Below are 26,728 nucleotides of genomic sequence, written 5' to 3' on the forward strand. Positions count from 1 at the left end.
CTCTCTCAAAACTCTTGCTATTTTGAAAATATCTTCTACTTATCTCTTTATCTGTCTGTATAAATGTACATGTATGCATTTGCTTTTCCAACTATATCTGCATTCAAACTCTTTCTAATCTACATATATATCTATGTGTATATATACATATATATTTTTGGATAAATATAATTATCTGCCTAATGGTTTTAAGGTGCCAACAGAGATTCAAAGGAAACAAGTTTCAAAAAATATCACGTTTTCCTTAAATAATATCATATTTTATCTTAATGCTTTACTCATGTTAGGAAATTATATTTCAGGCAAGCTCAAATTTTCTGAAGGCACTTTCAATTTTCCAGTCAGCTTACTCTCGGCAAGCTGATTTTGATTAAAAAATTTAAATCTCTGTATAAATCTAAGACAAATCAATGTAATCATCTTGTCAGATCAACTGATGGTCATGGATGAATATTCCTTTAAAATAAAACTTGTGAAATAAAAAAAAAAATGGTACAGTATGGTCTTAACCAACATGCTCTGGTATAAAATATCAGTTCAGACAAATTAGTGTTACCTTAAGTTATTACCATACCTATATAGAAAACTTATCTTACAAAGTTATTACCACACCTGTATGGAAAACTTATCTTAAGTTATTACCACCTGTACGGAAAACTTATCTTAAATTATTACCACACCTGTATGGAAAATTATCTTAAGTTATTACCACACCTGTATAGAAAACTTATCTTAAGTTATTACCACACCTGTATGGAGAACGTATCTTAAGTTATTACCACACATATATAGAAAACCGATCTTAAGTCATTACCACACCTGTATAGAAAACTTATCTTAAGTCATTACCACACCTGTATATAAAACTTATCATAAGTTATTACCACACCTGAACAGAAACTTAAGTTATTACCACACCTGTATGGAAAACTTTGTCTTAATAAAAAGAATTCTCCTCTATTTTATCTAAATATGTACCTCTGCTTTCCACTGGCCACTAGGTAGACTTCTACTCCATAAACCAGATGCCAAAAAGTAGAGGCCAATAAGAAATACTGCACAAATACCTGCAAAATATAACAATTCCTTTGTTTATACCTGTACAATATATCAAAATCTTGCATCTACTGCCTTTTCTTTCTTCACCAGATCTGAGATACATGTTATACAAATGTAATGAAACCAAACTGAATATAATCACATCCCAATCTGTATATATCTTTGTTTAATCTTATTTCAAAGTTTTTTCATCTCCAAACTTTGCTGACATAAAACACCTTGGCCAATATACTGATTATATATTAGTTAAAAAAATCCCTACTGTAGGCCAATATACTGATGTAAACACATGCACATACATTTAGAACATAATAATGGATAGAATTAGGACAAAAAATAGAGATTTGTATCTGCCACCAATCTCATGAGGTAAGATAAAGATTCTAATTTTGATCTAAATTTTGCAGTGGACAAAACAGACAAATTCAACCAAATCTTCGTCTAACCCAGGTTCCAGGATCTCTTATTGTCCATGTAACCCTACGTGTTCAGGGTTAGGGGTCCTTTGTGTCATAATATTTAAAACACTAATTCATATTGGTACACTACTATTTATATCTATATACTAATGTTCCATCCACCTCTCCAAGGTCAACACTACAGTTTAGTTATATGCTTTCATGATATGGTTGTCCACTCTGATAATATATATCTCTCCATTACATATCAATATCTATTATGTCTTCCATTTCCAGAACTATTCCTATCTCATATCTCTGTATTTCCCTCTGTCTGTCTATTCTCTCTCAAGCCATATATATATATATATACACACACACACACACACACACCAACATCTACTTCCATAACATACAGAATTGGCTAACCCTTGCCACACATACCGCATATTAACTAAATGTGCTGAAGCCGTGTTAAGAATATGACCCAGTTACCCAGATTTGTTACGGTGTGCGACTGTGTTTGTGTGTTGGATTTTTATTGTAACTTTAACAATTTTAGTTATATCGCTACAATATCTGTAGTTTGGCAGTTTATCTTTATATTGATATTTAGCACTGGGGCATCATGCCCCACCAAGTCAAATTATTCTGACATCAGGCCGACCAGTCCTAACACTAACCTATTAATGCTGAGTGCCAAGCAAGGCAGCTACAAGTGCCATTTTTATAAGTCTTTGGTATGACTCTGCCAGGTTTAAATAACCACAACCTCCTGCATCTGAGGCAGATGCTTTAACAATGAAATCCCTTAACATTTCAAACTTCTTAATATGAACTTCATCTTAAATCATAACCAAATTACATTTGATATGTGCATGAATGTCAGTTTTGTCAATGAAGTACGAGTATCAATATTCAGAATTGGAAAATGTCAGTAATGTTTTCCTACTTCATGGTAATTAAGGTAAAATTATGGCTGTCTTGAGTAATAAATTAATAGGTAAACTATGGATTCTGAAGAAAAATCGTTATTTGCCTTAAAGCTTTTCCAGGGTAAAAATGCTTTACACTCAATTAAATCTTCATTACAACCGTTGGGGAAACAATCGATGTAAAATAAGACAAAAATTTACTTTAGTTTGACTCTACATAAAAAATTAATTTGTTCATGTTTTATAAAGAATTTTCACTATTTAATTTGTTATAAGTGTTTTATGTACAAACAGGCATTCCACCGTATGTTGAATCTCACCTGTGACAGGCATTATGATAATGAATTTCACACACCTGGCATAACTGGGTTCAGAATAAAGAAGAAGATACAGGACTTTTAAATCTCAAAAATACAACACCTTTACATCACTGCCAAACCAACGCTATACAAATAGCAAAACTTTGGCAATGGGATGATATTAAGCCCACTTTTGCTTCTGAATATCTTACCCCAAAAGCTATACATAAAACATGGGAAGCCGAGTCTTTGTTTTCACTGCCTGGATTAGGTATCACCCCTGCTAACCATAAACACGATCGCACCACTATACCTGTAACATAAGGGAACACAATGTTATCTATATAATCAGTAGTGATGCATCTTGAATGAGTCTACCCCATGAAACCAGGTTACCTTAAATTTAACAAATCTCGTATTTTGATTAATAGAGATGAATAAATGACAGTTGTTGTTTATTCAAAAACAAAATTAATTTCAAATGTCAGAATTGATACATACTTTTTTCTAATGGCAATACAATACATGTAAAAATTTACTGTTATATTGTGCTTAAATAATAATCGTATGGTAATTTATGAAGAGACACACCATGGAGATCAACCAAACAGGACCAGCATTTAAGCCTGTCCCAATGTTATCCCACAACCATCAGTCCAGACAGGGCTCTGGGTTGCCTGACAAAGTATTTTACAGATTAAAAAAAATTCGAGGATACCCTCATTATGAGATTTTATACACTCTACTAATACATTTAAGATAATATTTACATTGCAAGCTTAAAATATTGACCAACTGTGCCAAGTTGACTTGGAGGGGGGAGAGGGTGTTGATGATTTTAATGGCAATTTTAACACTATGGCATCAAAGCTGCAACCCTTGGATTACGAGTCAGAGGCTCTAACAAAAAGGCCACCATTGCTCCCAGTGACAAACTAAAGCACCAAAATCAACATGTAGAATGTTGCCATACGTATTTGGCCTCTGGAGATTTAAGAGAAAATGGCATCACAGATGAGCATGGCATACCCGAGAAGGCTGGGTGGCACCTAAGATAGCAAAATGTAGTGTTCTACTAAAAAAATGCTATGAACACTGTGCACTCTACTGATCATTAGAATAACCACTAGGCCACAATGGCTCCTCATAATTAGTCACATCACAGAGCTAACTACAGTGGATGCTTTCTTTAGTTTTTCTGGGTTTTAACGGTACTTTTAGCACATTATTGGACATATCATGCCTAGGAAATGGAAGCTAACTGCCTTTCCTAAGGACACACTAAGGATGTTAACCCAGGCTAGCCTAGGCATGTATCTAACCAGTGACCCTTGCATTACAGGTCTATCACTCAACCAACTGAGCTGCATCACAAATGACCTTGACCTTGTACCATACAATATCATTGGCATGAACCAAAAAAGAGTAATTCCAGTCAGAAAAAAAATATTGGAGAAGTTGGGCATTCAAGGATCACAATTCTTGTACATAATGAAAAGGAATGCTGGAATACAACTCATTCAAGGTTTCATCAATATTAAAACGCATCATGACTTTGGCCTAATCTGCACCATTCCTTATGCTATAGAAAGTTGGAAGCCAGGCAGTCAGAGAGACCATAGCTCTTCAAAATGATAAAACATATAAGGCACTTGCAAATCAATAAGACAGTGTTGGTATCAAACTCTATCAGAATACAGTATCTTCAACTGTTCTTGATTTACGTTTATTACATGCAATATATAACAAGAAGATATCAAGTTCACCATCAAAAGTCATATTCTATCCAGAAGTAGCTGACTAGACAAAAACTAAGTTGGACCTGAAAAGTTTAAACATTAAACTGGCACATGTAATACTAATAGGCATCCAATTATGTGTAATGTGTGCAAAGCCATGATAGGTACAAGCAATATCCCATGTGAAGATATGAATTTGATTGTCAAGGGTAATAACTCTATCAAAAATGGAGCTGATGAGACAAAACCCATAAAGGCGCATCTAGGTCAACAATATAATGTACACACATTACTGCCTCGAAATACGTTGAATGGTTCCTGAACCACATGTATGCTGCCAAAGTGGAGATGTAATATTTATGCTACAAGGGCACTAACTCTTTCAGAGTTTGACCTGAAAAATGAAAATTTTAAAATGCACATCTACGGGTAAATTGCAATTTACCAATAAAATTACATGTACCATATATACTCACTTATAAGATGAGTCCAATGCAAACTGCACAGACACAGACCGGCCATCACATAATTTACCAGCAGATCTAGTTCTGTGCAGTTTATTATGAGTAATCAGTACAACAAACAACAAAGACACTAATCTACTGGCACATTATGATATGGCAAATAAAGATCTTTGTTGGTGATAATCTAACTTGACTTGTGAGTATACAGGGTTTGAAACTAACGGCTATTTTTTTTTACTGAACTTGCTGTAACTCCCGTATGTAAATCCAGATCACCTAGGCACTTTATATTAAGCATTACAAATGGTGTGCAAAGCATTATTGTCGCACTGACCAGGATCATAGTTAAACAAAGAAAGCAAAGAGAACAATGTGGCGATTTGTACAAGGTGTGGAAAATCCGGCCAAACAGCTGAAGACTGACAATAATGAGGACAAAAGGGAACGCAACAAACAGTATAAAAAGAAAGTAGGAACCAAACTTTTCTAGAGAAGTGGAAATGCGGTCAGCTGTGGCTTAACTTTAACCACAAAGTAAATACCATGTTTTGCAAGGTCTGCAGAGAGCATTCAGAAACACTGGATGAAAAAAAAGCTAATTTGTAGTTGGTTGTTCCAATTTATGGTTGGAAACAACAGTATATCATGAAACCAAATCACAAATCCATCAGAAATGCATGATCTCGAGTAGAGAATTATCGAAACCCAAAGAACAATCATCTGCAAGTAAAATCGTCACGACGCTAAGCGAAAAAGTTGTTGGAAGAATGTCAATTTTGTTTAGAAATGTACATGCCCTAGTAAAAATGAGAAGGTCGTTTAGCGATTATATGTGGATGGTCCAATTGGATGCCAAAAAGGGAATTAATGTTGGTCAAACATATATCAATGACAAAGAGGCACAAGTGTTTTCAGAATTTATTGCACAGTATGCAAGAAATAAACTTGAACAAAACATTAAATCAGCACCATTTATTAGTATTATCACTGATGGTTCCACTGATAAAGGGTTCCGTGAACCAGAAGTTGTTTATGTGAGAACTGCCTTGGGTGGGCAAATATGCACTTCATTTTTGGGTATGACAGAAGTTTCACGAGCTAATGCTGATTGGATTTTAGGAGCTATTGATGATGGATTTGCATCAATTGCAATGCCTGATTACAAGAGTAAACTTGGTTTGGTTCTGATGGAGCTGCTGTCAGTACTGGAAAAAACAATGGTATTATTGATAGATTTAGAGAATCACAGAAATGTCTTGTAGGAATACATTGCCATGCTCATTGTTCGGAATTGGCTTACAAATCTGTCATTGCAAAATAGCCTATCCATGCAAAAGTTGAGGAGCTGTTAACAGGACTTTACTATTTTTATCGGAATAGCCCTTTAAATAGAAGTGATTTGTTAGGTGCATGTGAGGTGCTGGGAATCACCAAGATAGTCCTTACTCATGCTGGTAGAACTAGATGGTTGGCACATTGGCTGAGGGCTTTTTGCACAATTTGTGGAAATCATATCCAGGTCAGCCACATCCAGATACTGACTAAAACTGATCAGCCTTCACCTAGAAGACCTGAAGCTACTGGGAAAACAGCTGTCTCTCTGAAAATGTTGCTAGATCTGCATCATGTTAATTATACCCATTTCTTGACAGATTCATAAATTTACTTTCCAAGTTGTCATTGTTTCTTCAAAATGAGTCTTGTTTGGTGTCTGAAGTGTACCTGAGAGTTCTTGCAACTATTGGTGTCTTGGAACAGTTAAAATTAAGAGATGGACCAAGGTTAAAAAAGTTTGTGCAGGATATTTGTAATGGACCTATAAAAGAATATCATGGTTTTGGACTAAAAGAACAAAGTTCCTTAACATCAGTGCAGTCATCACTTCATGCTAGAGAAGACATGATCAACAGTTTAGCAGAACACTTGGATGCCCGATTTGACAAACAGCAATGTGATGTATTGAAAGCCACACATTTTACAGATTTTCATTGATGGCCAATAGACTCAAATCATACTGGATTTGGTGATGTGGATGTTACTACTCTGCTGGAACATTTTTCCCCAGTAATGACAATGGCGGGCTTCTATCCAGACAAGGTTGAAGAGGAATGTCAACTCTTGAAAAGTTTAATTTATGCTTGTGGATGTCAGGTAGAGAACTATAAATGGTGTGATGTTAACAAGAGATTTCAAAAAGGTCACACTAACATTCTTGCACTGGTGGATATTGTGTTGACACTTCCAGCCTCATCTGCAGATGCAGAGTGGGGATTCAGTGAATTGAAAATGACAAAATCTGATTGGAGATGCAGACTGCGCAGCAGTGTATTGAACGACTTGTTAACAATTCATGTTTTAAGTGAAGACGTTGCTTATTATGATCCAGTGACAGCTACATATTTATGGAACTCATGTGGACGGAGATAAAGAAGACCAGTGTATATGGAGGACTATTTAGAATCGGATGGAGAACATACTGATGGCATATCAATATAATTTATAATGAGCATAAAGCTGTATTGTTGTGTTACGTACATATATTTTGAGGACTAATGGATTTTCCTGTGGACTTGTATGTCTTTTGTCCTGTTAGTCTGCTTGATTAGTTAATAAAAACGTTAGTTTCGAACCCTGGTATATGTTGTAAGTGTTGCCGAGTTATGTTGGTTTAAAAGAGTTGGAAGAATGGATGGTAAAACTGAGTACTGCTGTGCTCCTGCATCTCAAAGTGGGGACCTAATAAATCTTTCTGATACATCAATAGTGCAACTAAAGAGGACCTGTATCAAAGCAGATATGATTAAACTGGCATTATTTTATGTTACCATATTTATTTCATCTTCTGGATTTCACTTCCATGATCAAAGACCATATGATGGAAAGAGACGAGGATCTTCCAACTGACTGGAGAATTTAATCTTCTTGTTCTAAATTTTTTTACAAAAAGTTTAAGCTCGTATACTTATCTTCAGCAATAACCTCAATGTAAACTATGCCACCAATCCCCAATATTATAAAACAAAATTCTTAAAATAGCAAACCTTTACTTACCTAAATTTCCAAGTGCATCTGCCATTAACAACCAAGTAATAATATGATTTAAGATCGGTCCCGAGAATACGCTGGGTCGATTTCTCCTTGTTAAGCCATGTTCCAGAGAGGCGTACTGTTTTAGACACCATATCAAACACACACCGAGACAGCCAAATAGGGAGAACACTAAGCTTATGATGGTTACTGTTTCCTTCTCAATCAGTAAAGTCTCATGGGATGCTATGCCTGCTGTATCATTCTTGGTTCTATTCGAAAGGCAACAAACAGCCAAGCACCCAGGAGAGGACATGACATAACGGTGAAGGTATTCTAAATTACCATATCAAAACTAGTTACACATCTCTGTGATCAGGGTCATTGATACCAAGGTTTACTTAGGATTCCTTGAAAGAACTACTGAACATCTCTGACATTTCTTCTGACTATGAAGAGACAATGCCTGCAATGTAAAAAAACGTTTACAATTATTTTTAAAAACTTGCACTGAGATGCAAGACAACTGGAGAAAAAACAATTATTTATCAAAAGTGTAACCAGTGCTTCATCTAAGAATCTTCTAAATAGGGAGGCACGGGTATATGGGTGTGAGGGCACTTTGCTATACAAGCACCTGTTTTAGTGGAATTTCAATAGCATGGCTTACTTCTTGTTTTTGTGACAACAGAAATGTTCTCCAACCCAACAGACTGACTGCTGAAACAATTCTGTTTTTTGGAAGAAAAAACATACAAAGGACATTTAGATTTACTTACTATATATACTAGCTTAAAAGACAATTCAAACTGCAAACAACAAAGATTCTGATCTGCCACTGCATAATGCACATCCAGATTATGGTCTGTGTTGTCTGTCCACTGACAAGTCCAAACAAACTGCATTGACTCAGATATGCTGGCACATTATGCAATGGCAGAACTGGGTCTGTGTAGTTTCTTGTTGGACTTGTGTTAAAAGCGAGTATATTCTGTATGTATTGAACATTAAATAAACAGAAAAATACAGTTTTAAGCAGATATTTAGTGATGTGGTGAATGGAAAAGAGAAAAGCATAGACATGCAAATTGGGAGATGAGAAATTGGGGAAATGGGAAGGAAGAGAGTGCCCTCTCTGATCTATCTAGAATGGGTACTAAGCAAGTATGCCAATAATTATGAGATACACCCAACTGAGAAACAGTATAAAGGAATGTCATCTTTTCTGACATTTTAAAACTTGAGCAAGATGGGTGCATCACAAAGGGCTCACTGGCAACAGTTTGTTCTGTTAGACTTTAAACAGAAAACATTTAGTAGGAAAAGAAGAGTTTTTAAAAAATCCGACTCAGAAATGTGTTATTCTTTAATGCTGTGGAAAGCAAAGTTTTCAGGCATATTTACAATGTATTTGCGCACCTTTCCACGCATGTCACTTCCCTTGGAAACACATTTCTTTTTTACACCTACACCTGTTTTCTTTCTAAACATGACACTTGCCTCATTAGTTGCCAATGAAAAGCAGTTAAAAATGTTACTTCCAACTTACTGAGGCAATCATGAGTAGCAGCTACAACAGCACCAGAGCAGCCATCGTTTTATGCAAATATTTGTTAATGTGGTCACAGGCTGCCCATTCTTGATATATCACATGCATTATGAAGGTAACTTTTCAAAGGAGATATTGGTACACAAGAGAAAAAATATGAATAGTTTACATCAACTAATTTTTTAAAAACTGACGAGCCTTGCATTTATAAATTTACACATATACTTAACTGGCAATTTGGTTCACTTTTACTTTGAGTTAGGCTTGAAAATCGCTTGGCTTGTTTGGCAACTGCGTGTCACAGTTAGACCAGCATGCATATCACATGTGTAACTGCAAAAATAAATGGCTGACTAGGTTCACATATTTTATGTGTCATCTACGCAAGTAAATATCTCAAAATTGAGGTAGTAAATTTGTTATAACACCAGTGAATTATAATCATGCATAAGGCCCATACTGATTGTTTGAGATGCCTTGTCACAGGAAAATATGCAAAATAGCTGTTTACTTTGAAAAACAAAATGAAAAAAGGAGATGTAGTTTTTGGTTCAGTGTGAAAACTACCAGCTGTACAAGGAATTAAACTGAATATCTTAATTAAAATTGGACAAGCATGATTTCTAACAAAATCATTGGTAAGATTTTATTTGTAACTTTATGAAGAATTATTGTAATTTTTTTCTGCAATTCATCCAAGTCAGATGAAAATTAATCAAACAAAATCAAGTGAGACCTTAATGGGACAGTTGGTGAAAACTGAAAAGGTTGAAATTCCTCTTTTTAATGCAACTTACTGACATCTTTCTTGTGAAAAATAATTAGATATATATAATTGCTGCTGTCTTTACTTTGGCACAATAATGTATTAATAAAGATGTAGTCTTAAAAATATTACAATATTACAATTTCAATATTCCCTGTCTTAACTTCTGCCATATCTACTTGTTTAGTATGTTACAGCTCACACAGAAGGAAGACACCAAGATTACTGACATGTTTCACTGTAAACATGAATACAACAAAGAAGCCAAGGGTTGTGTGCAACAGCAATTTCTCATTACCAACACCATCTCTTATTATGTTTAAATTAAGGAACCATGTATTAGTACATAAAATGTTCAGTTTTGACTAAATCTGTAGGGGCTGAATGACGCATTCTGTACCACTGAACATATCGTGATGCATGCCACAGTACACTGCAATTATATTAGGAAAAAACAATTTAATGTTCTGAGTAGAGGTTTGTCATGTTCTCTTTTTTAATTTCTATCATCAAATGGAGAAGAAAAAAAGACTGATTTATAACAAAATAACACCATATTATATCTGTAATATTATCTAAAAGAAAATAAGTATCTTTAGATAAAAGAAAAGAAAAAAATCTCAGCTCAAAATAAAATTGCAATTCCTTCCCCCTCCCCAAAATGAAATGGCCAGTACCCTAGAGCAGATGAATTTGCTATGTAAATATTAATTATTGTAATCAAACAACTGTAACTAAAGCTGGTTGTTTAAGCTTACACTAAAGCTTACACTATAGCTGACACCCTGTGACTGTAACTAAAGCTGGATGTTTCAGCTTACACTATAGCTGACACCCTGTGACTAACTAAAGCTGGATGTTTAAGCTCACACTATAGCTGACACCCTGTGACTAACTAAAGCTGGATGTTTAAGCTTACACTATAGCTTACACCCTGTGACTGTAACTAAAGCGGGATGTTTAAGCTTACACTACAACTGACACCCTTGATAATTAAGCTTACAATACAGCTGACACCCTGTGAAAGACACTGCTAACAACAGAGAGCATGGTGGTAAAAATGGGAAGTGTTGTCACTGAAGAGAAACTATGTTTGGGATGCCAATACCCTGGCAAGATATTTATCAGAGAAGGCCTGTGAAGATAAATTACACTTACTCAACAAATCAGAAAAATTCAAACTTAAAACAACTAGTCTTCTGACAATCTGATTTGCAGTCTTATGAAAGAACACATGCTGGTATATAACTAAAACATCAAGTGTTTTTGGTTGTCTTTATTCAATCCAGAATTTTTCCAAAGTTGGATTTGGCCTGCATATCTTTCAAAACATCCTATTATGCCATCACATAAGAACCAATGACTTATGTCAAATATGTGATTATAAACATAATTATATTTGAAATATTCAAATATTTTGTGACAAATACAATTGTTATAAAAATGTATTCTGTCATAAAAATGAAAATATACTGTTAATATCATTACATTTGTAACAAGATTACTTTGGAACTACTGTACATTCCTTTACTGATGGAAATTACTGAAGCACTATTATAGTGAAACAGTCCCACTGGAAAAAAGGTATGATAGTAATCTAGCGCACCTCAGTCTCAAGTTTTTACTTATTTTAGTATCAATCTTGCATGTCATTCTTTAGTAAGGAGTAGGCGTCACAGTGGTAAAGTGCACTGTGCTAAATACAATGAAGACAGGGAAGAGTAACTTGTAACTTATTCATCCCAGGGATGAGTGCTTGAACAATTTATTCAGAGCCCAGGGACCATTTCGTGAGAAAACTGCATGGTGAGGTATTTGGCATGTTTTAAAGTCAAAACTGATCAAAATGCTTCATTCAAGATTTTCATATCTGTAGAGCTATAATTTATGCCTCAACTGAGATGAAAATTAGTATGCATGAAAATGTTGGCATTTCTGCAAGGGGTGGTGGTGGCTTGGTGATTGTAGCCTTTGTACCTGGTGTTTTTCTTTCTTTTTTTAAATCTCCTTTCCACATTCATGACAATTGTTCATGGAATTGTACTGCTTCTTAATATCTTTAGTGCATATAAACGTTTTTCAGCTTTAGAGTTTCTGCATTCAATATCAATTAAATACGGAGTCACAAAGTTTCATTGTCTATTTTTTGACACTGCAAAATTCTCCGTGTCAATTTTTGGAATGTGCTCATCGAACTCGGCCCTGGTGCTCCGGTCTATTTATATCGCTTCACATGACATGGTAGTCCTACATGTAAGACATAGTACATTTTGATTTTGTTGAGGTGCTATAAATATCAGCGTCGGGTCTTACAGGTAGGACTAATGACATGGCAGTTCTGGAGCGCAACAACAACCACGGAATCCAAACTGTATCGTTATTCTTATGAATACCGAAAGTGTGTATGTTAGTTGCAGTTACAAAATATATGTTAAATTACCTGTTAATGCTTCCATCTGCCAATTAACGGAAAATGGCCTACCCCACCGAAAAATATACTGAACAACGATCGTGCGATAATTGGTTACGAACCTGTGCAAACCAAAATCACTCGTTTCTGTTAGTAAAAAAATAATTAAAAAAAAATAACAGCACCCATTCCATCTTCCAATTATTTATGTCAGTAACAAATGAAAAACTATTGAAACGCCCATTCATACTTCCTTTTACATATTGCATAATTTTGAAAAACTGTACAGTACACATTCGTATAATGAAAATTCATGTATTCCGTACAAAGTAAACTGTACACTTCGGATATTCTTACAGTTTGTCGACGGTACCAGCATTGTATGCATTTCACATAATGACAACAACTAACAAGTTTAAGAACAATGCTTAAATTATAACATACACAACTCACCTCACAATTGTACTGTCATGTGTGTATTTGGATGACTGGTTTCCAAATGTTTTGTAATGTTGATTGGTGCCCTCTCAATCTTGTTTTCGTCCAAGAAATTTAGTCTGGTACCGTAGCTTTCAATGGTATTTCACACACGAGGTTCCTCGAGTGGCGAGTGCGGAGAATCCTGGGAGGCATCGGTACCACGCACTCTGCATCGTCGATAAATAAGCAAGTCTGCCATCTGGCGATTTACTGTGCAGTTTTGAATATTACCCTATGCCGACAAGATCTGAGGACATGTCTATAAATTAACAGTTACAAAATAGTTCCAAACACTTGGCCCCATTACTTTGTTTATTTTCATGACTTGATACGCACATTCTAATATATGCATTGTTTTATTTACTATTTAAAATAAGTAGAATTCTTCGATAAGAAAGTGTTAACAGGTGTTTTTGGAAACGTAGTATTGCTCATGCTTTTTTGGAGCACGTCAGTAGTAAGGTGGGGTACATTACCGACAATGGGAATTAGCATTACAGAGACCCCTGGGTCAGATTAGCGACAAGGGAAATTTAACATGGCGAAAAATCGTGGGTCAGATTAGCGACAAAGGAAATTAACATGGAGAAAAATCGTGGGTCACTCTAGCGACAAGGGGAATTTAACATGGAACTATAGTGTGGGTCTGTCTAGCGACAAGGGGAATTGAATATGGGATTTTTTTTTTTGAAATTTTTTTAAATTTAAATTTAAATTTAAATTTAAAAAAAGGGTAGGCAATGGAAAGGCTATCTCTTTTCGAGAAATATGGCTGGCCCTGAAAAGGGCCTTTGGGTGTATGTTAATGTATCCATTAACATAAATGGTACCGCATTGGTCTTCTTCTTGTCCTTAGGCTACGTCTCACTGTTGGTCCGTAAATCAGCACTCTTTTCAGGCATCCTTGTCTTTCAACGTAGATCCTACGTATCCACAGACTGGTGTTTGTCCTGAGGACAACGGTCCACTTGGATCGGACATACATGAGCATGTCCGTCCGGAACATCATGGAAGACACAAGCGTAGAAGATTGCACATCGGTCCACATCTTGAAGCGACGAGAACAAGTGAATCAATGCAGTGAACTGCGCTTATTTATAGGTACAGGAAGGATTGAAACGGATTGAATTCATTCACCAATCCGAACACGCGTTACAAAATTCAGTCAGCTCGCATCCAATCCGAAGAGAGCAGTCTGTGACGTCACGTGGTCTATATAGATTCGTTAGCGCTTGTGTGCAGTCAATCTATGCGACAGTGATTCAACATGACGGAAACTCAGAAAACGATCCATTGGGGTGCACCAGCAGGGGAGACTGCCCAAGGGAACCCGGACTTACTTTCAGAAGAGGTACATTGGGATTTTGTGGATTTTCTTACCTCGCAAGAATTTGTTCCGGAACCTTCGTTACCTTCTTCATTACCGCAAGTGGAGAATTTTAGACAGGGACAGAAAGAAGAATTGGAGAAATTTATGCAACGACAAAAGGAAGCGGAACACGCTTTTCTCCTACAGCAACAGCAACAGCAACAAGAAGAGGTAAGAAAAAAACAACAGCAACAACAGCAAGAAGAAGTAGCAGCAAAGAAACAAGAGGGTGAAAATCAAACGGCTACGGTACTGTTGGACATTTTAGCGGAGTTAAGAAGTCTGAAACAAATGTATCAGACTTCTTTATCACGACCGAAGAGAATACGACCTTCCCGAGCTAAACACGCCAACCCTGTGACTAAACCTGTCGTACCACCCTTACTGATTTCAACCCAATCATCAGAAGTAGGGCTTGGCCGAGGCAAAGGCTTAAGGCAGTTAAAGTTGATTGGTTAAACTCACCCCTACACCAAAATAAAAAGGCCCTTTTCAGGGCCACCCACATTTCTCGAAAAGAAATACAATTTCAATTTGCCAATAACTCAAAAATAAACCCCATAAATCTTACCTTATAGTACGTGTCTGTGTATGAGTGCGTGAGTGTAGCTTCTTATTTTAAAATCAAAACTCAAAGACACTTACCTTATATCATTCATGTATTCTTTTATCCATTTTTTTACAATCCAATTCACAATTCACCACAGAACACTTTAATTAAAAGTTCATTGACTTCTTCTTTCTCCTTGTTTAGTCTCTCTGTTTTTTTAATTTCTTCACCGTTTTTTCCTCATTTTCTTCCCTTCTTCTTTTCTTCTCCTGTTTCTTTGCTTCTTTTAAATAGAATTGTCTTCTTTCTTCCTCTTCTTCCTCTGAAGAATCCCTCTCTTCTTTCGAAAAATCCCTCTCTTCTTCCGAAGAATCCCTCTCTTCTTCTGAAGAATCCTTCTTTTCTTCTGACTCCTCTTGTTTCTTTTTTGGGCAATCTGGAGACCAATGTCCTTTTTCTTGACAATAATAACAGGTATCTTGACTTTTGTCTTTTTTAGCCCCTGTTTTTTTTTCTTTTTTGACGGTCTGGACACTCTGAAGACCAATGCCCTTTCTTCTGACAGATATAGCAAGTATCTTGACTTTTATCTCGAAAGGAAGGAGAGTAGTCCGTGGGCTGGTCTGAAGAGAATTTTCTAATGACCCCTCGCAAAGCTCTGACGAAACGTTCCATCTGGGTAGTCTCTTCCATTGTTGTGCTCGGCTTGAGAGTGAAATGAATAGTGAAAGGACAAGACACACACCCTTTTTATATACGCTGGTTTGCCAAGACTATAAATTAGTCTATGGTGTTTAAACTTGAGTCATTTGACGTTTTGCACTCAAGATGAAACGATCCCATTCATTCGAGAAGAAAGAAGAAGAAGAAAGTAAGAGGCAGAAACGTGATCTATCGCCTCGTACCAGGGCTGAAATCTTGGCACAAATTCATGCCAGTGATTTTGAAGAGGACATGAGTGAACCAGAATCCGAACCCTCTAAACCAAGTTCACCACCCTTAGTCAACCCTGAAAAGTACTATTCCATTCGAGAGACTGAAAAGCGCTCCTCTAGAAAATTTAGAACCACGGCTTACACCTACAAGGTGAAGTTTAAAGATTTCAAGGCCGACGTACCCTTGGAGAAAGCAGAAGGGTTTATCACCGAGATGTGGGATTCTTTGCTCACCGCACTCAAGCGACAATGTCAAGCCAAAGAAGACGATCGCTTGACACTATCCATAGATCACGACGGTTTGAAATCCCCTGTTTGGATCGAGTTTAGCAGACCCGCAGAACTGACCCCTTCCAAAGTCATGGACAAGATACAACAGGTGCAACAATCTAATGACCAGTTTGACATCACCGATGGTAAAGCCACACTGAAAATGGCCCACGTCTCTCCTCCTCAAGGAACTGGATGCAAAAAGATGTTATTGGTGGACGACCTTCGCAACACCAAAAAGAGTCTCGTCCGAATTAACAACCCTCAAGACCAGATGTGTTTAGCCCGTGCCATCGTGGTGGGACGAACCTATGCCAACAAGAACGACACGGTAGAATGGAAAAGAACCTGGAAAACTATTCAACGATGCGATCGAGCCAAACAACGAAATGAAGCAGAACTCCTGTTGCAACAAGCCGGACTGTCCAAAGACACACCCTGTGGCATTCCTGAGATGCAAAAATTGCAAGATGCCCTAGCTCCACGCTACACCTTGAAAGTGCACCCTCAAGAAATGCGTGGAACTCTGTTGTTTCGAGGCCAAGATTTTAAGGACGGAAAATACATTCATGTCTATCATCACGATGACCATTTCGATACCATTACCACTATCACTGGATTCCTGGGATACAGTTATTATTGTGAGAAATGTGACTATGGTTATAACAATCGAGAGCAACACAAGCATTGTGGAATGAAATGCCCAGGATGTTTGGCCTCTCCACCCTGTCTGAGCGAAGGACCAGTGCCTTGTTCGACTTGTTTGCGCACGTTTGTCAGTCCTACCTGTTACCAACAACATTTGAAAACACAAGGTTCACAGAAGAAATGTGCTTGTCAACTCCTGAGATTGTGCCCTACCTGTGGACAAGGCATACTTACCAATAATGCCAAGGCACACGTATGTCGAGGAAAGAAAAAATGTCACATTTGTCACCACATCGTGGACTTGGAACACCAATGCTACGTGCAAAAATACCAACCCCCACCAGAGAAAGAGGACGGTCACAAGAAGAAAGGCAATTTCATCTTTTTCGATTTCGAATGCATGTAAGAGACTGGCATTCACATTCCTAATTTCTGCGTGGCTCATCCAGCGTGCGAGAAGTGCATTCAAGAACCTATCTTCAGTCATTGCCCTCACTGCAGCAAGATTCCTGGAGGACGTGAAAAAATCTTTCGGGGACCAAACACGTTAGCCGATTTTGCCCAATGGGTCTTAGACCCCATCGACAAGACGTGGAGCCAAGAGGACATCGAACGTTACGGAGATTGTCATCGTCATGCCACGGTGATGGCTCACAATTTCTCCGGATACGATGGACAGTTTCTTCTCAGATACTATACGGAACAAGGCACCGAACGTCCTAAAGTGACTTTGAACGGATCCAAAATCATTTTCATGCAAGTGGGACAAGTACAGTTTAAAGATTCGATGAGTTACTTGGCCATGCCTTTGAGCCGAATGCCTAAAACGTTTGGAATGACAGAAATGGCTAAAGGGTACTTTCCACACTTTTTCAATACGGAAGCCAATCAACATGCCGTTCTACCCCATTTGCCTGAGGCTCACTATTACGACCCCGACAACATGCGTACCGAACAACGAGAAGCTTTCTACGCTTGGTACCAGGCTCATGCCTCTGACCCCTTCGATTTTCAGGAAGAAATGTTAAAGTATTGTCGTTCCGACGTGGACATTTTACGACGTTGCTGTGGAAAATTTCGAGAACTGTTCATGGAACACGGAGGGGTCGATCCTTTGAAAGAAGCTTGCACCATTGCCAAAGCGTGTTCCTTAGTGTATCGACAAAGATTCATGCCTGAAAACACCGTGGCTGTCATCAGTCCTCAAACGACCCACTATGTCAAACGTCAATACTCGGTCAAAGCCCTACGTTGGTTACATTACTTGTGCGACAAGGAAGACAAATGGATTCAGCATGCCCGCAACGGAGGAGGCGAAAAGACCATCGGAACGTATTCGGTAGATGGCTGGGACTTAGAAAACCCCAAGATCGTGTACGAGTTTAACGGTTGCTTATTTCACGGATGTCCCATCTGTTACCCTGACCGTGACACTAAAAATCAGTTTTTGCAACGAACCATGGAAGACTTGTACCAGGACACTTGTCAGCGAGGCCAAAAGTTAGAACAGCAAGGATACCAAGTGGTGGAAATGTGGGAACACGAGTACGATCACCGTTTGAAAACCGATCCCGAGTTTAAACGCCTCGTGGAAAGTTACCAGTTCATGGACCCGCTGAACCCGAGGGATAGTTTGTACGGAGGAAGGACCAATGCCACCTGTTTGCTGTACCAAGCCGACGAAGAGAAAGGAGAAGAAATCAAATACTTGGACGTGTGTTCGCTGTATCCCTACGTGTGCAAATATTGTCGCTTTCCCGTAGGTCACCCGCAATTGTTGACGGAACACATCGACCTGAAAAACATTCGACAATACGAAGGCTTGATCAAGTGTAAAGTTTTGCCTCCCACGAACCTATACCATCCCGTCTTACCTCACCATTGTCAAGGCAAACTGATGTTTCCCTTGTGCCGTACTTGTGCCGAAACGTGCAACCAGGACCAACCTTGCCATCACAGCCAGGAAGAACGTGCCTTGACGGGAACCTGGGTCAGCGTGGAATTGTTCAAAGCTCTGGACATGGGATACCATATGTTAGAAGTGTACGAAATTTGCCACTTTCCCAAGACACAACAGTACCACAAGGGTGACCCTACTCAGAAAGGCATTTTCGCCGACTACGTGGATGCCTTTTTGAAACTGAAACAAGAAGCCAGCGGCTATCCTTCCTGGTGTCACACTCCCGAAGACCAAATACAATTCAAAGAGAAATACTATGCACAAGAAGGCATCTCTTTAGACCACATCGAAAAAAACGAAGGCAGGCGATCGTTTGCCAAAGTGATGTTAAATTGCTTGTGGGGTAAAATGGCACAACGACCGTGTTTACCCAAGACGGAATATTTGACAGAACCTTCCCGCTACTTCCAGATGATTCACGACAAAACCAAATACATGAAACACGTGGACGTCGTTCGAGAGGATTTGATCTTGGTCAATTACGAAGAAGATCTGGACTTTGTACAAGACGACCCTTTTGGAAATGTCATCATTGCGGCTTACGTGACAGCTCATGCTCGCTTAAAATTGTACGAAGCTTTAGAACTGTTAGAAGAACGCGTCCTGTACTTTGACACGGACAGTTGCATTTACATCCATCACCCGATTCAACAGCACCCTGACATCGAAGGAGACCGTTTAGGAGCCTGGACAGACGAGCATCCCGACGACAAGATTCTAAGTTTCGTCAGTGGTGGTCCCAAAAATTACGGCTACGAATACCGGGACAAACAAGGAGAAGTGCACACGACGTGCAAAGTGAAAGGACTGACTCTGAATCATCGTACCAGTCGAGTGGTCAACTTTGGGGTATTGAAAGAAGCCTTGCAATCGGGAGAGGATGGAAACTTTAAAGTGACCATCTATCAACCGAACAAGATTGTACGTTTACCCACTCACCACATCGTCAGTCGACCCTTGGAAAAAGTCTATCAAATTGTATACCAGAAGCGAGTGCGACTTCCCAATCACTTCACCTTACCGTACGGTCACGTCGGTATTGGTCTGTATATAAAAAGGAACCCTAGGCAAGATCGATAGTTCATTGTTCATTGAAGTAACTTACCATGTCGTTGACGAAGAAGAAACCAGATTGGTTAGGAGTCAAATGTTGGACATCACCGAGACCAGGGTTTTCAGGCTTGGACACAAGAGGTGGCCCAGTATGCACGAGAGTTATTCAAGGAAAAAAGTTACTTTTCAACCTGTGTTAGTGACGGTGCCAGAAGAACCCGTCACCCAGGACAGGACTGTCGTGGACAGGCCTGAAAGACCCTTTCGGGAGGACACTTGTGTGACCTTACCCCTACTATAGAACTGGTTAGAACTTTACCCAAAACATGTTGTACAGACACTTGTGTTTATTCCACGTTCATGGTTATCATGTGCCTTTTATTCTTGTACTTAAGCCTTTGGCTTTTATGTATTTTTTGTCTTTCGTATTCATGTTTGAAAAAACCATTCAATAACCGTGTTCTGAAAAAGTATATAAACTCTTGTCTTGTTTGTTTTTCGTGTCACAAGTGACATTTCTCACACCATGGCTACCTCTGCTGTCTCTGCTCCCTCTTCCTCTACTGTCAAAGTCATCGACGAACACTTAGATCGTGCCAGTTGGGAGGCTTTGTATCTTCGCCATCCCTTTAACATGCTCATTGCTGGACCTAGCGGTTCAGGCAAAACCGAATTCGTCAAACGTTTGATCGAACATAAACATCATTTGATCGATCGACCCCCTCAACGAATCGTGTGGTGTTACAAAGAGTGGCAATCGACGTACAGCCTCTTGCGAGAAAGTCAAGGTGATTCCATCGTGTTTGTGGAAGGCATTCCTAAAGAAGACGATGGCATCGTCTCTGACTCCCGTCAAACCCATTTGGTCATTTTCGACGACATGTTAGGAGAAGACGAAGAAGAAATTAAACTGTGGTTCACGCGCAAAGGGCATCACCGTAATGCCAGTGTCGTTTACATCACCCAAAATTTGTTTCAACAAAGTAAAGCCCATCGCACCATCAGTCTCAATGCGCATTACGTGGTCTTGTTTAAAAGCCCTCGAGATAAATCGCAAGTGCAAGTCTTAGCCAAACAGTTAGGAACGCCTTGGTTGACTCAGGCGTACGACGATGCCACTCAAACTCCACACGCCTATTTACTCGTCGATTTGAAACCTACGACTCCCGAGGATTTGCGATTTCGTACCCACTTGTTTCACCACTGGTGCCAAGACGGAGGGCCTGTCCTGTACACGTCTCCGTCCTCGACTTCATTTCACTCCCCATAAAAAAATCTATAAAAACCTCAGACCCTTTTTCGTCTGTCTCACTCTCAGTGCGAACATGACGTCCCTTCAGTCGCATCTTCCCGTCAAATTGATTCGTGCCTTGTATGGCATCAGTCGAGAACAAAATCCACAAACACGAGCTCGTGTCTTAGAAGCTAGTCTCAAAGAAGTCTTACGATGGTTCACGGTGACGGCACGCCAATTACTCCAAGGAATCATTCAGATTCCTCATCAAACCAAACGCTTTTTCGATCGAAACAAAGTCGCTTTGGTCCAACTGGCCGATCCCCGCATCGACACTCAAACCAAAAAACAAATCATTTTGAAACCTGGAGGGAGCGGTACTCTAGGAGGGGTCATCATTCGCTCACTCTTAAGATGGGATCCTAATGCCCCCAAAGTTATCCCCAAGACAAAAGTCCAACGAAGCCCCAAGAAGAAAAAGACCAGGTCCCCAAGGAGAACTTCCCCAGTGGCAGGACCCTCCCATTTAGCGGCAGTGGCTGCTGCTCACAAAGTACCTTCTCCCAAAATCAAAGTTCAAGAAAGATCGGGCATGTTACAAAGTTTGCTGGATTTGTCCAAGCAAGAACTGGCTCGATTTAGTCCGTTACGTACCCCTGCACGACGTGTCATGCCTGTCCTCAAACTAATACGACGTAAAGACAATCAGTGGCGACGTGTTCCAGTATAAAAAAGGCCTGTGACCAAGTCGGGTATCAGTGTTTTTTGGTGCTCGTGAAGACTCAAAGATGTCACCCTCCAGAAAACCCCAAGGAAAGAAAAGGAAAGGACTGCCACCACGTTTAGCCAAACATGGGGACATGTTATCTGTCCTGTCCAAAGCTTCTCCACCCCTACGAAAAAAACTCATTCAAACAGCCTCCAAAGAGGTCATCAATACCGTGTGCGAATGTTGTTTGAACGTTTTGAAAGGCACGATCCCTTTGTCCAAACACCAGAAACAATGCTTAGGCAAACATCGTCACGTTCTTCGCCAAATGGTTCAAAAGAAAATTCCCATTCGTCAAAAAAAGAAGATGTTAGTGCAACGTGGAGGTATTTTACCTCTCTTGTTAGGCCCCATACTGAAAGGAGTCTTGGGAACCATGTTGGGAGGACTGGTGGGAGCAAGATAAAAAGGCCTCGGAAGTTCCAAGATCTCAGAATCGAACCCTGACAACCCCATGGAAGGACGAAAACTAGCTTTAGTGCCTTACAAACGATGGATGGAATACCATCGGTGGCAAGAACAACGCACCCCGCATTTACCTCCCAATCCCCATTTGAGCGAGATGTCCCAGTTACAACACGAATTGCAGTCCTTGATGGATCGCCAAGATTTGTCCGAAACAGAAAAATCGCAAAAGTACGGTCAACTCTTGCAACGACTGCAACTCTTTCACCAGAAAGCTTTAGACGAAACAGCTCTACCCACTCTGAAAGATTTTAAGACCTTGATGAAAAGTCCAGCACCATCACCAGTACCAGTACCAGTACCAGTGACCAAGACAGAAAAAGGAAAAGAAGAAGAAGAAGAAGGGTTTCAAACTCCACCAGAAAAAGTACGCAAGTTAACAACACCACCTACCTCCAGAATTGGATGGATTAAAAAGATGATGACCACCCCTTCTTCATCACAAGAGAAAAAGAAAGTGAAGACAGAAGTGAAACAAGAACCGATATCCCCCGCTCAGACATCCTTCTCCTCTTCGACACCTATTGCTGGCCGCACACGCAAAGCATTGCAATCCAAGAAAATACCCCAAGAGAAAAAGAGTAGCATCCTCCAAGAGTGGGTGCCTTATTAACACACCAACCAACACAAAAAAATGCAAAAAGTGTTAGCCAGCATTTACTACGATCCCTCCCATCCTGCAGGTTACGCAGGAGTTCAAAAATTGTATCGTGCTGCCAAAACGCGACTGAAAAGTCTCCGTTTACCTCAAGTGCAACGATGGTTACAAGAACAAGCTACCTACACTTTACACAAACCCATTCGACGCAAGTTTGCCAGAAGTCGCACCCGAGTGGAAGGCATCGATCATCAATGGCAAGCCGATTTAGCCGATGTCTCTCATTTGGCCAGCTACAATCGTGGCTACAAATATTTGTTTTGTGTCATCGACGTCTTTTCCAAATTTGCTTGGGTCGTACCCTTGACTTCCAAATCGAGCAGCGAGTTAGTGCGAGCCCTGCAACGAGTGCTGAAACAAAGCGGTCGTCACCCTCTTCGATGGCAAACGGACAAAGGCACCGAATTTCTGAACCAAGCTTTCCAAAAAGAATTAAAGAAACGTGACATTCATTTTTTTACCACCGAGAATCCCGAAACCAAAGCCAGCATCGTGGAACGTTTTCAACGCACTTTGAAAGAACGCATGTGGAAATATTTTACGCATCACCACACTCTGAAGTACATCGACATCTTACCGCACCTGGTGCAAGCGTACAACCAATCTTACCATCGAAGCATTGGACGTGCCCCGCAAGACGTGACTCCCGACAACGAAGTGTTGGTGTTTGAGCGCCTGTTTGGTACGTCCCCGACGAGGGCTGTCCCCAAGAAAAGTGGAGAGTTGGCCGTAGGAGATTGGGTGCGCATTGGCAAAACCAAACGCACTTTCGACAAAGGTTACTTACCTAACTGGACGACCGAATCGTTTCGCGTCACTGGACGAGTGCATGGCCGTCATCCTGCCGTCTATAAATTGGAAGACATGAACGGAGAAGTGCTCAAAGGAACGTTTTATTTGCCCGAGTTACAACGTGTCACCAGAAAAGAAGAGGACGTGTACGACATCGAAAGCATTCTCGAACGCAGAACCCGTAAAGTGGGCAAACGACGTGTCAAAGAAGTCAAAGTACGTTGGAAAGGATATCCGCCCAGTTTTGATTCTTGGATCGACGCTTCGCAAGTCATCGACTATAAAAAGAAGTGACCATCATGCCTTTTCACACAGCAGACGCAGCTACGTCGACCACTTCTCCTTCCCCTAGTTCTTCTGTGCAAGATTTACAAAAACAACCCTTGTGGGTGTGGTGTGGAGAACGTGTGCCTAAAACGCAAATCGTCTTTTTCTGCCAAATCTTCGTGGTGTATTGTGTCATCGGGGCGGCCATCGCCAATTTGAGTTTGCAACAAGGAGACAAACAATTGTGGACCATTTTATTGAGCAGTTGCATGGTTACCTGCTTCCTAATCCCTCCCTGAAATTCACCTCGAACGGGAACCCCGGGAACCTTGTGTCCAGTGCCAGTGCCAGTCACCACTTCAATCACAACCAGAACCCCATTTTAGACGGAGACACGCCTCTGACGTCCAGTAACCCCTCGGACAGTCACAGAACTCTGGAATTATGAGTCACCAAAACCAATTTTACTTAACTTTACCCAGTGACAGTTCCATGGAGGTGTTTCCCAAGAACACGTTGTGCTGTTACACGGCCAAATTACCTCAGGCCATCCAGTTAGATCACGAAGCCCATTGGGAAGTGGCTTTAGTAGAAATGATTCACCCGACCCAAGTCCTCAATGTCCTTCCCAATCAAAATTTTTTTGATGTGGAAGTTCATGACGAGCAAATGCAACAGTGGATGGATAGCAATGTCAAATATGACAAGAAAACCCGTACACAAAAGTACACCACCTATCACTTGTTCATTCCCCCAGGCTATTATTTTAGTGGTCAACATTTGGTCAGCACCATAACCTCCAGGTTTAATGTCGTGTTTCTGAAAGCTTTGGAGCATGTCAACAAAAATGTCACCATGGAGTACCACAAAGCAGCTCGTCGCTTCTTGATGAAATTTGAACGAAGTAAAATCGTGTCCATTTTATTTTGTCCTGAATTGTTTGACATGTTGGGCGGAGACATGGACATGAGAAAGGCCATGCTCAAGGAAAACGAATTACCCATCGTTTACGACAACGAGTCTTTTAGCAAGTTATTTCGTGCCCCGGTAGAACTGAACCAAGGACTGAATTTGATGTTCGTGTATTCCGATGTGGTGGAGTACAACGTGGTGGGACACACCTCCGTAACGTTACTGCGTGTCATTCCTTTCAAAGTGGATTCTGCCACGAACGCTGACGAGGAAGGTGGAAACACTTACCACGTCCACCGCGAATTTGTCCATCCTCACTATTTACCTGTCAGTAAGTCGTATTTGGACACGGTCAACATTGCTATAAAAGGAGATCTGGGACAAAATATTCCATTCACCAAAGGAAAAGTCACGGTGAAACTCCATTTTCGAAAACGGTTCTCTCACGACTCGTAAGTAAGTCATGTATCCAGTGTACCGAGGGGTTGCTCGACAGCGAGGACACGGTTTAGGAGACATGTTAAAATCGGCCTTTCGTTCGGTGGCCCCGGTGTTGAAACCGATGGTGACACGCGGATTGCACGCCTTGAAAGATGCGGCACTGACGCAAGGCAAAGAATTTCTCCAAAATGTCATCATCGACAAACAAAACCCTAAAGAAGCCTTCATGAGGGCAGGCAAAAATATCTTGCTGCAAACGGGTAAAGACATTTTAGGCCAACGAGAAACACCTATAAATGCCCTGCACGCTACCGAGTCAGGCATTCAGCAAGGACAAGGCAGAAAGAGACGACGAAGAAAACACCCTTTCACCAGACTTCAAGCGAGAAAGGCCAAGAAAAGAAAAACCGTTCGAGACTTAGACGTTTTCGATTATTGAGAAAAGAGACAAAAAAATGATGCACCGAGAATCTTGCGCTTGTTCCAAGACGGAACTGGATCTGTTTGCCATGCCCCCCACGATGATGACGATGCAAGAATCCCAGTGGGTGGAATTTCACCCCGTCTCCTCACTGACCGATTCCGCTCCCATCGAGTTTGAAATCAAAGGACAGCCCGAAGATTACATCGATCTGAATAGCAGTTACTTGTACCTGAAAGTCAAAATTCTAGATAAGACTGGAGGTGCTATAGACGATGAAGCAGTAGCTCCCGTCAACAATTTCATGCATTCCTTGTTCAGTGGAGTGGACTTGTACTTGAATAACAAACTGGTCAGTAGCAGCATGGATACTTACCCTTATCGTGCCTACCTGGAAAATCTCTTGACGTACGGAATAGATGCCAAAAACACTCATCTCAATGCCTGTGTGGTATGGGAAGCTGACGAACCTACCAAGTTTGAAATATTGGAAACTGATGAAAAGAAAGACAACAATGATGGATTTGTAGAACGAAGAAAGAGAATCACGGGAGCCGACACAAGTTTAGAACTGATGGATCGTTTGCATCTGGACATGTGGTTGCAAGAAAAGTATTTGCTGAACGGGGTGGATGTCCGCCTGCGACTGAATCGTAGCAGTGCCGCTTTCCATTTGATGGCTGATAGTGACGGTTACAAAACCAAAATCCTAGAAGCCAGACTCTACGTACGCCGTGTGGAAGTGTTACCTAAAGTGGGAAACGACATCAGTCAGACGTTGAGCAGAACGACTGCCAAGTATCCCATACGACGCGTGGAAGTGAAAACCTTCACCATTCCCAAGGGACAGCGATCCAT

At 40.1% G+C, this 26,728-nt stretch overlaps 2 protein-coding genes across 3 annotated transcripts in view; one reads left to right on the forward strand and one right to left on the reverse strand.

The window, feature by feature from the left end:
- Nucleotides 1-13,145, reverse strand: part of LOC149776943 (G protein-coupled receptor 143-like) — a 49,105-nt gene extending 35,960 nt beyond the window's left edge. Inside the window, exons 1-5 of one of the 2 annotated variants that reach the window (XM_089941663.1) lie at nt 13,100-13,143; nt 9,701-9,803; nt 7,946-8,387; nt 2,904-3,004; nt 979-1,067 (exon numbers count right to left, since the gene is read on the reverse strand). In XM_089941663.1, coding sequence (XP_089797789.1) covers nt 979-1,067; nt 2,904-3,004; nt 7,946-8,237 — 482 coding nt within the window. In that variant the 5' untranslated portion in view covers nt 8,238-8,387; nt 9,701-9,803; nt 13,100-13,143. Of the gene's footprint in view, nt 1-978; nt 1,068-2,903; nt 3,005-7,945; nt 8,388-9,700; nt 9,804-13,099 lie in introns of both variants that reach the window. The other variant, XM_089941662.1, reaches the window with a different exon arrangement.
- On the forward strand, nt 7,166-7,872 carry LOC149776944 (uncharacterized). The gene is made up of 2 exons (XM_089942554.1): nt 7,166-7,279; nt 7,867-7,872. Exons 1-2 carry the CDS (start codon nt 7,181-7,183, stop codon nt 7,870-7,872), a joined length of 105 nt encoding a protein of 34 aa, XP_089798680.1. The 5' UTR covers nt 7,166-7,180.
- Nucleotides 13,146-26,728: the final 13,583 nt, after the last annotated feature.

The sequence above is a fragment of the Sinohyriopsis cumingii genome, chromosome 18, assembly GCF_028554795.1.
Source record: "Sinohyriopsis cumingii isolate HCF-2022 chromosome 18, ASM2855479v2, whole genome shotgun sequence".
Taxonomy (NCBI): Eukaryota; Metazoa; Mollusca; class Bivalvia; order Unionida; family Unionidae; genus Sinohyriopsis; species Sinohyriopsis cumingii.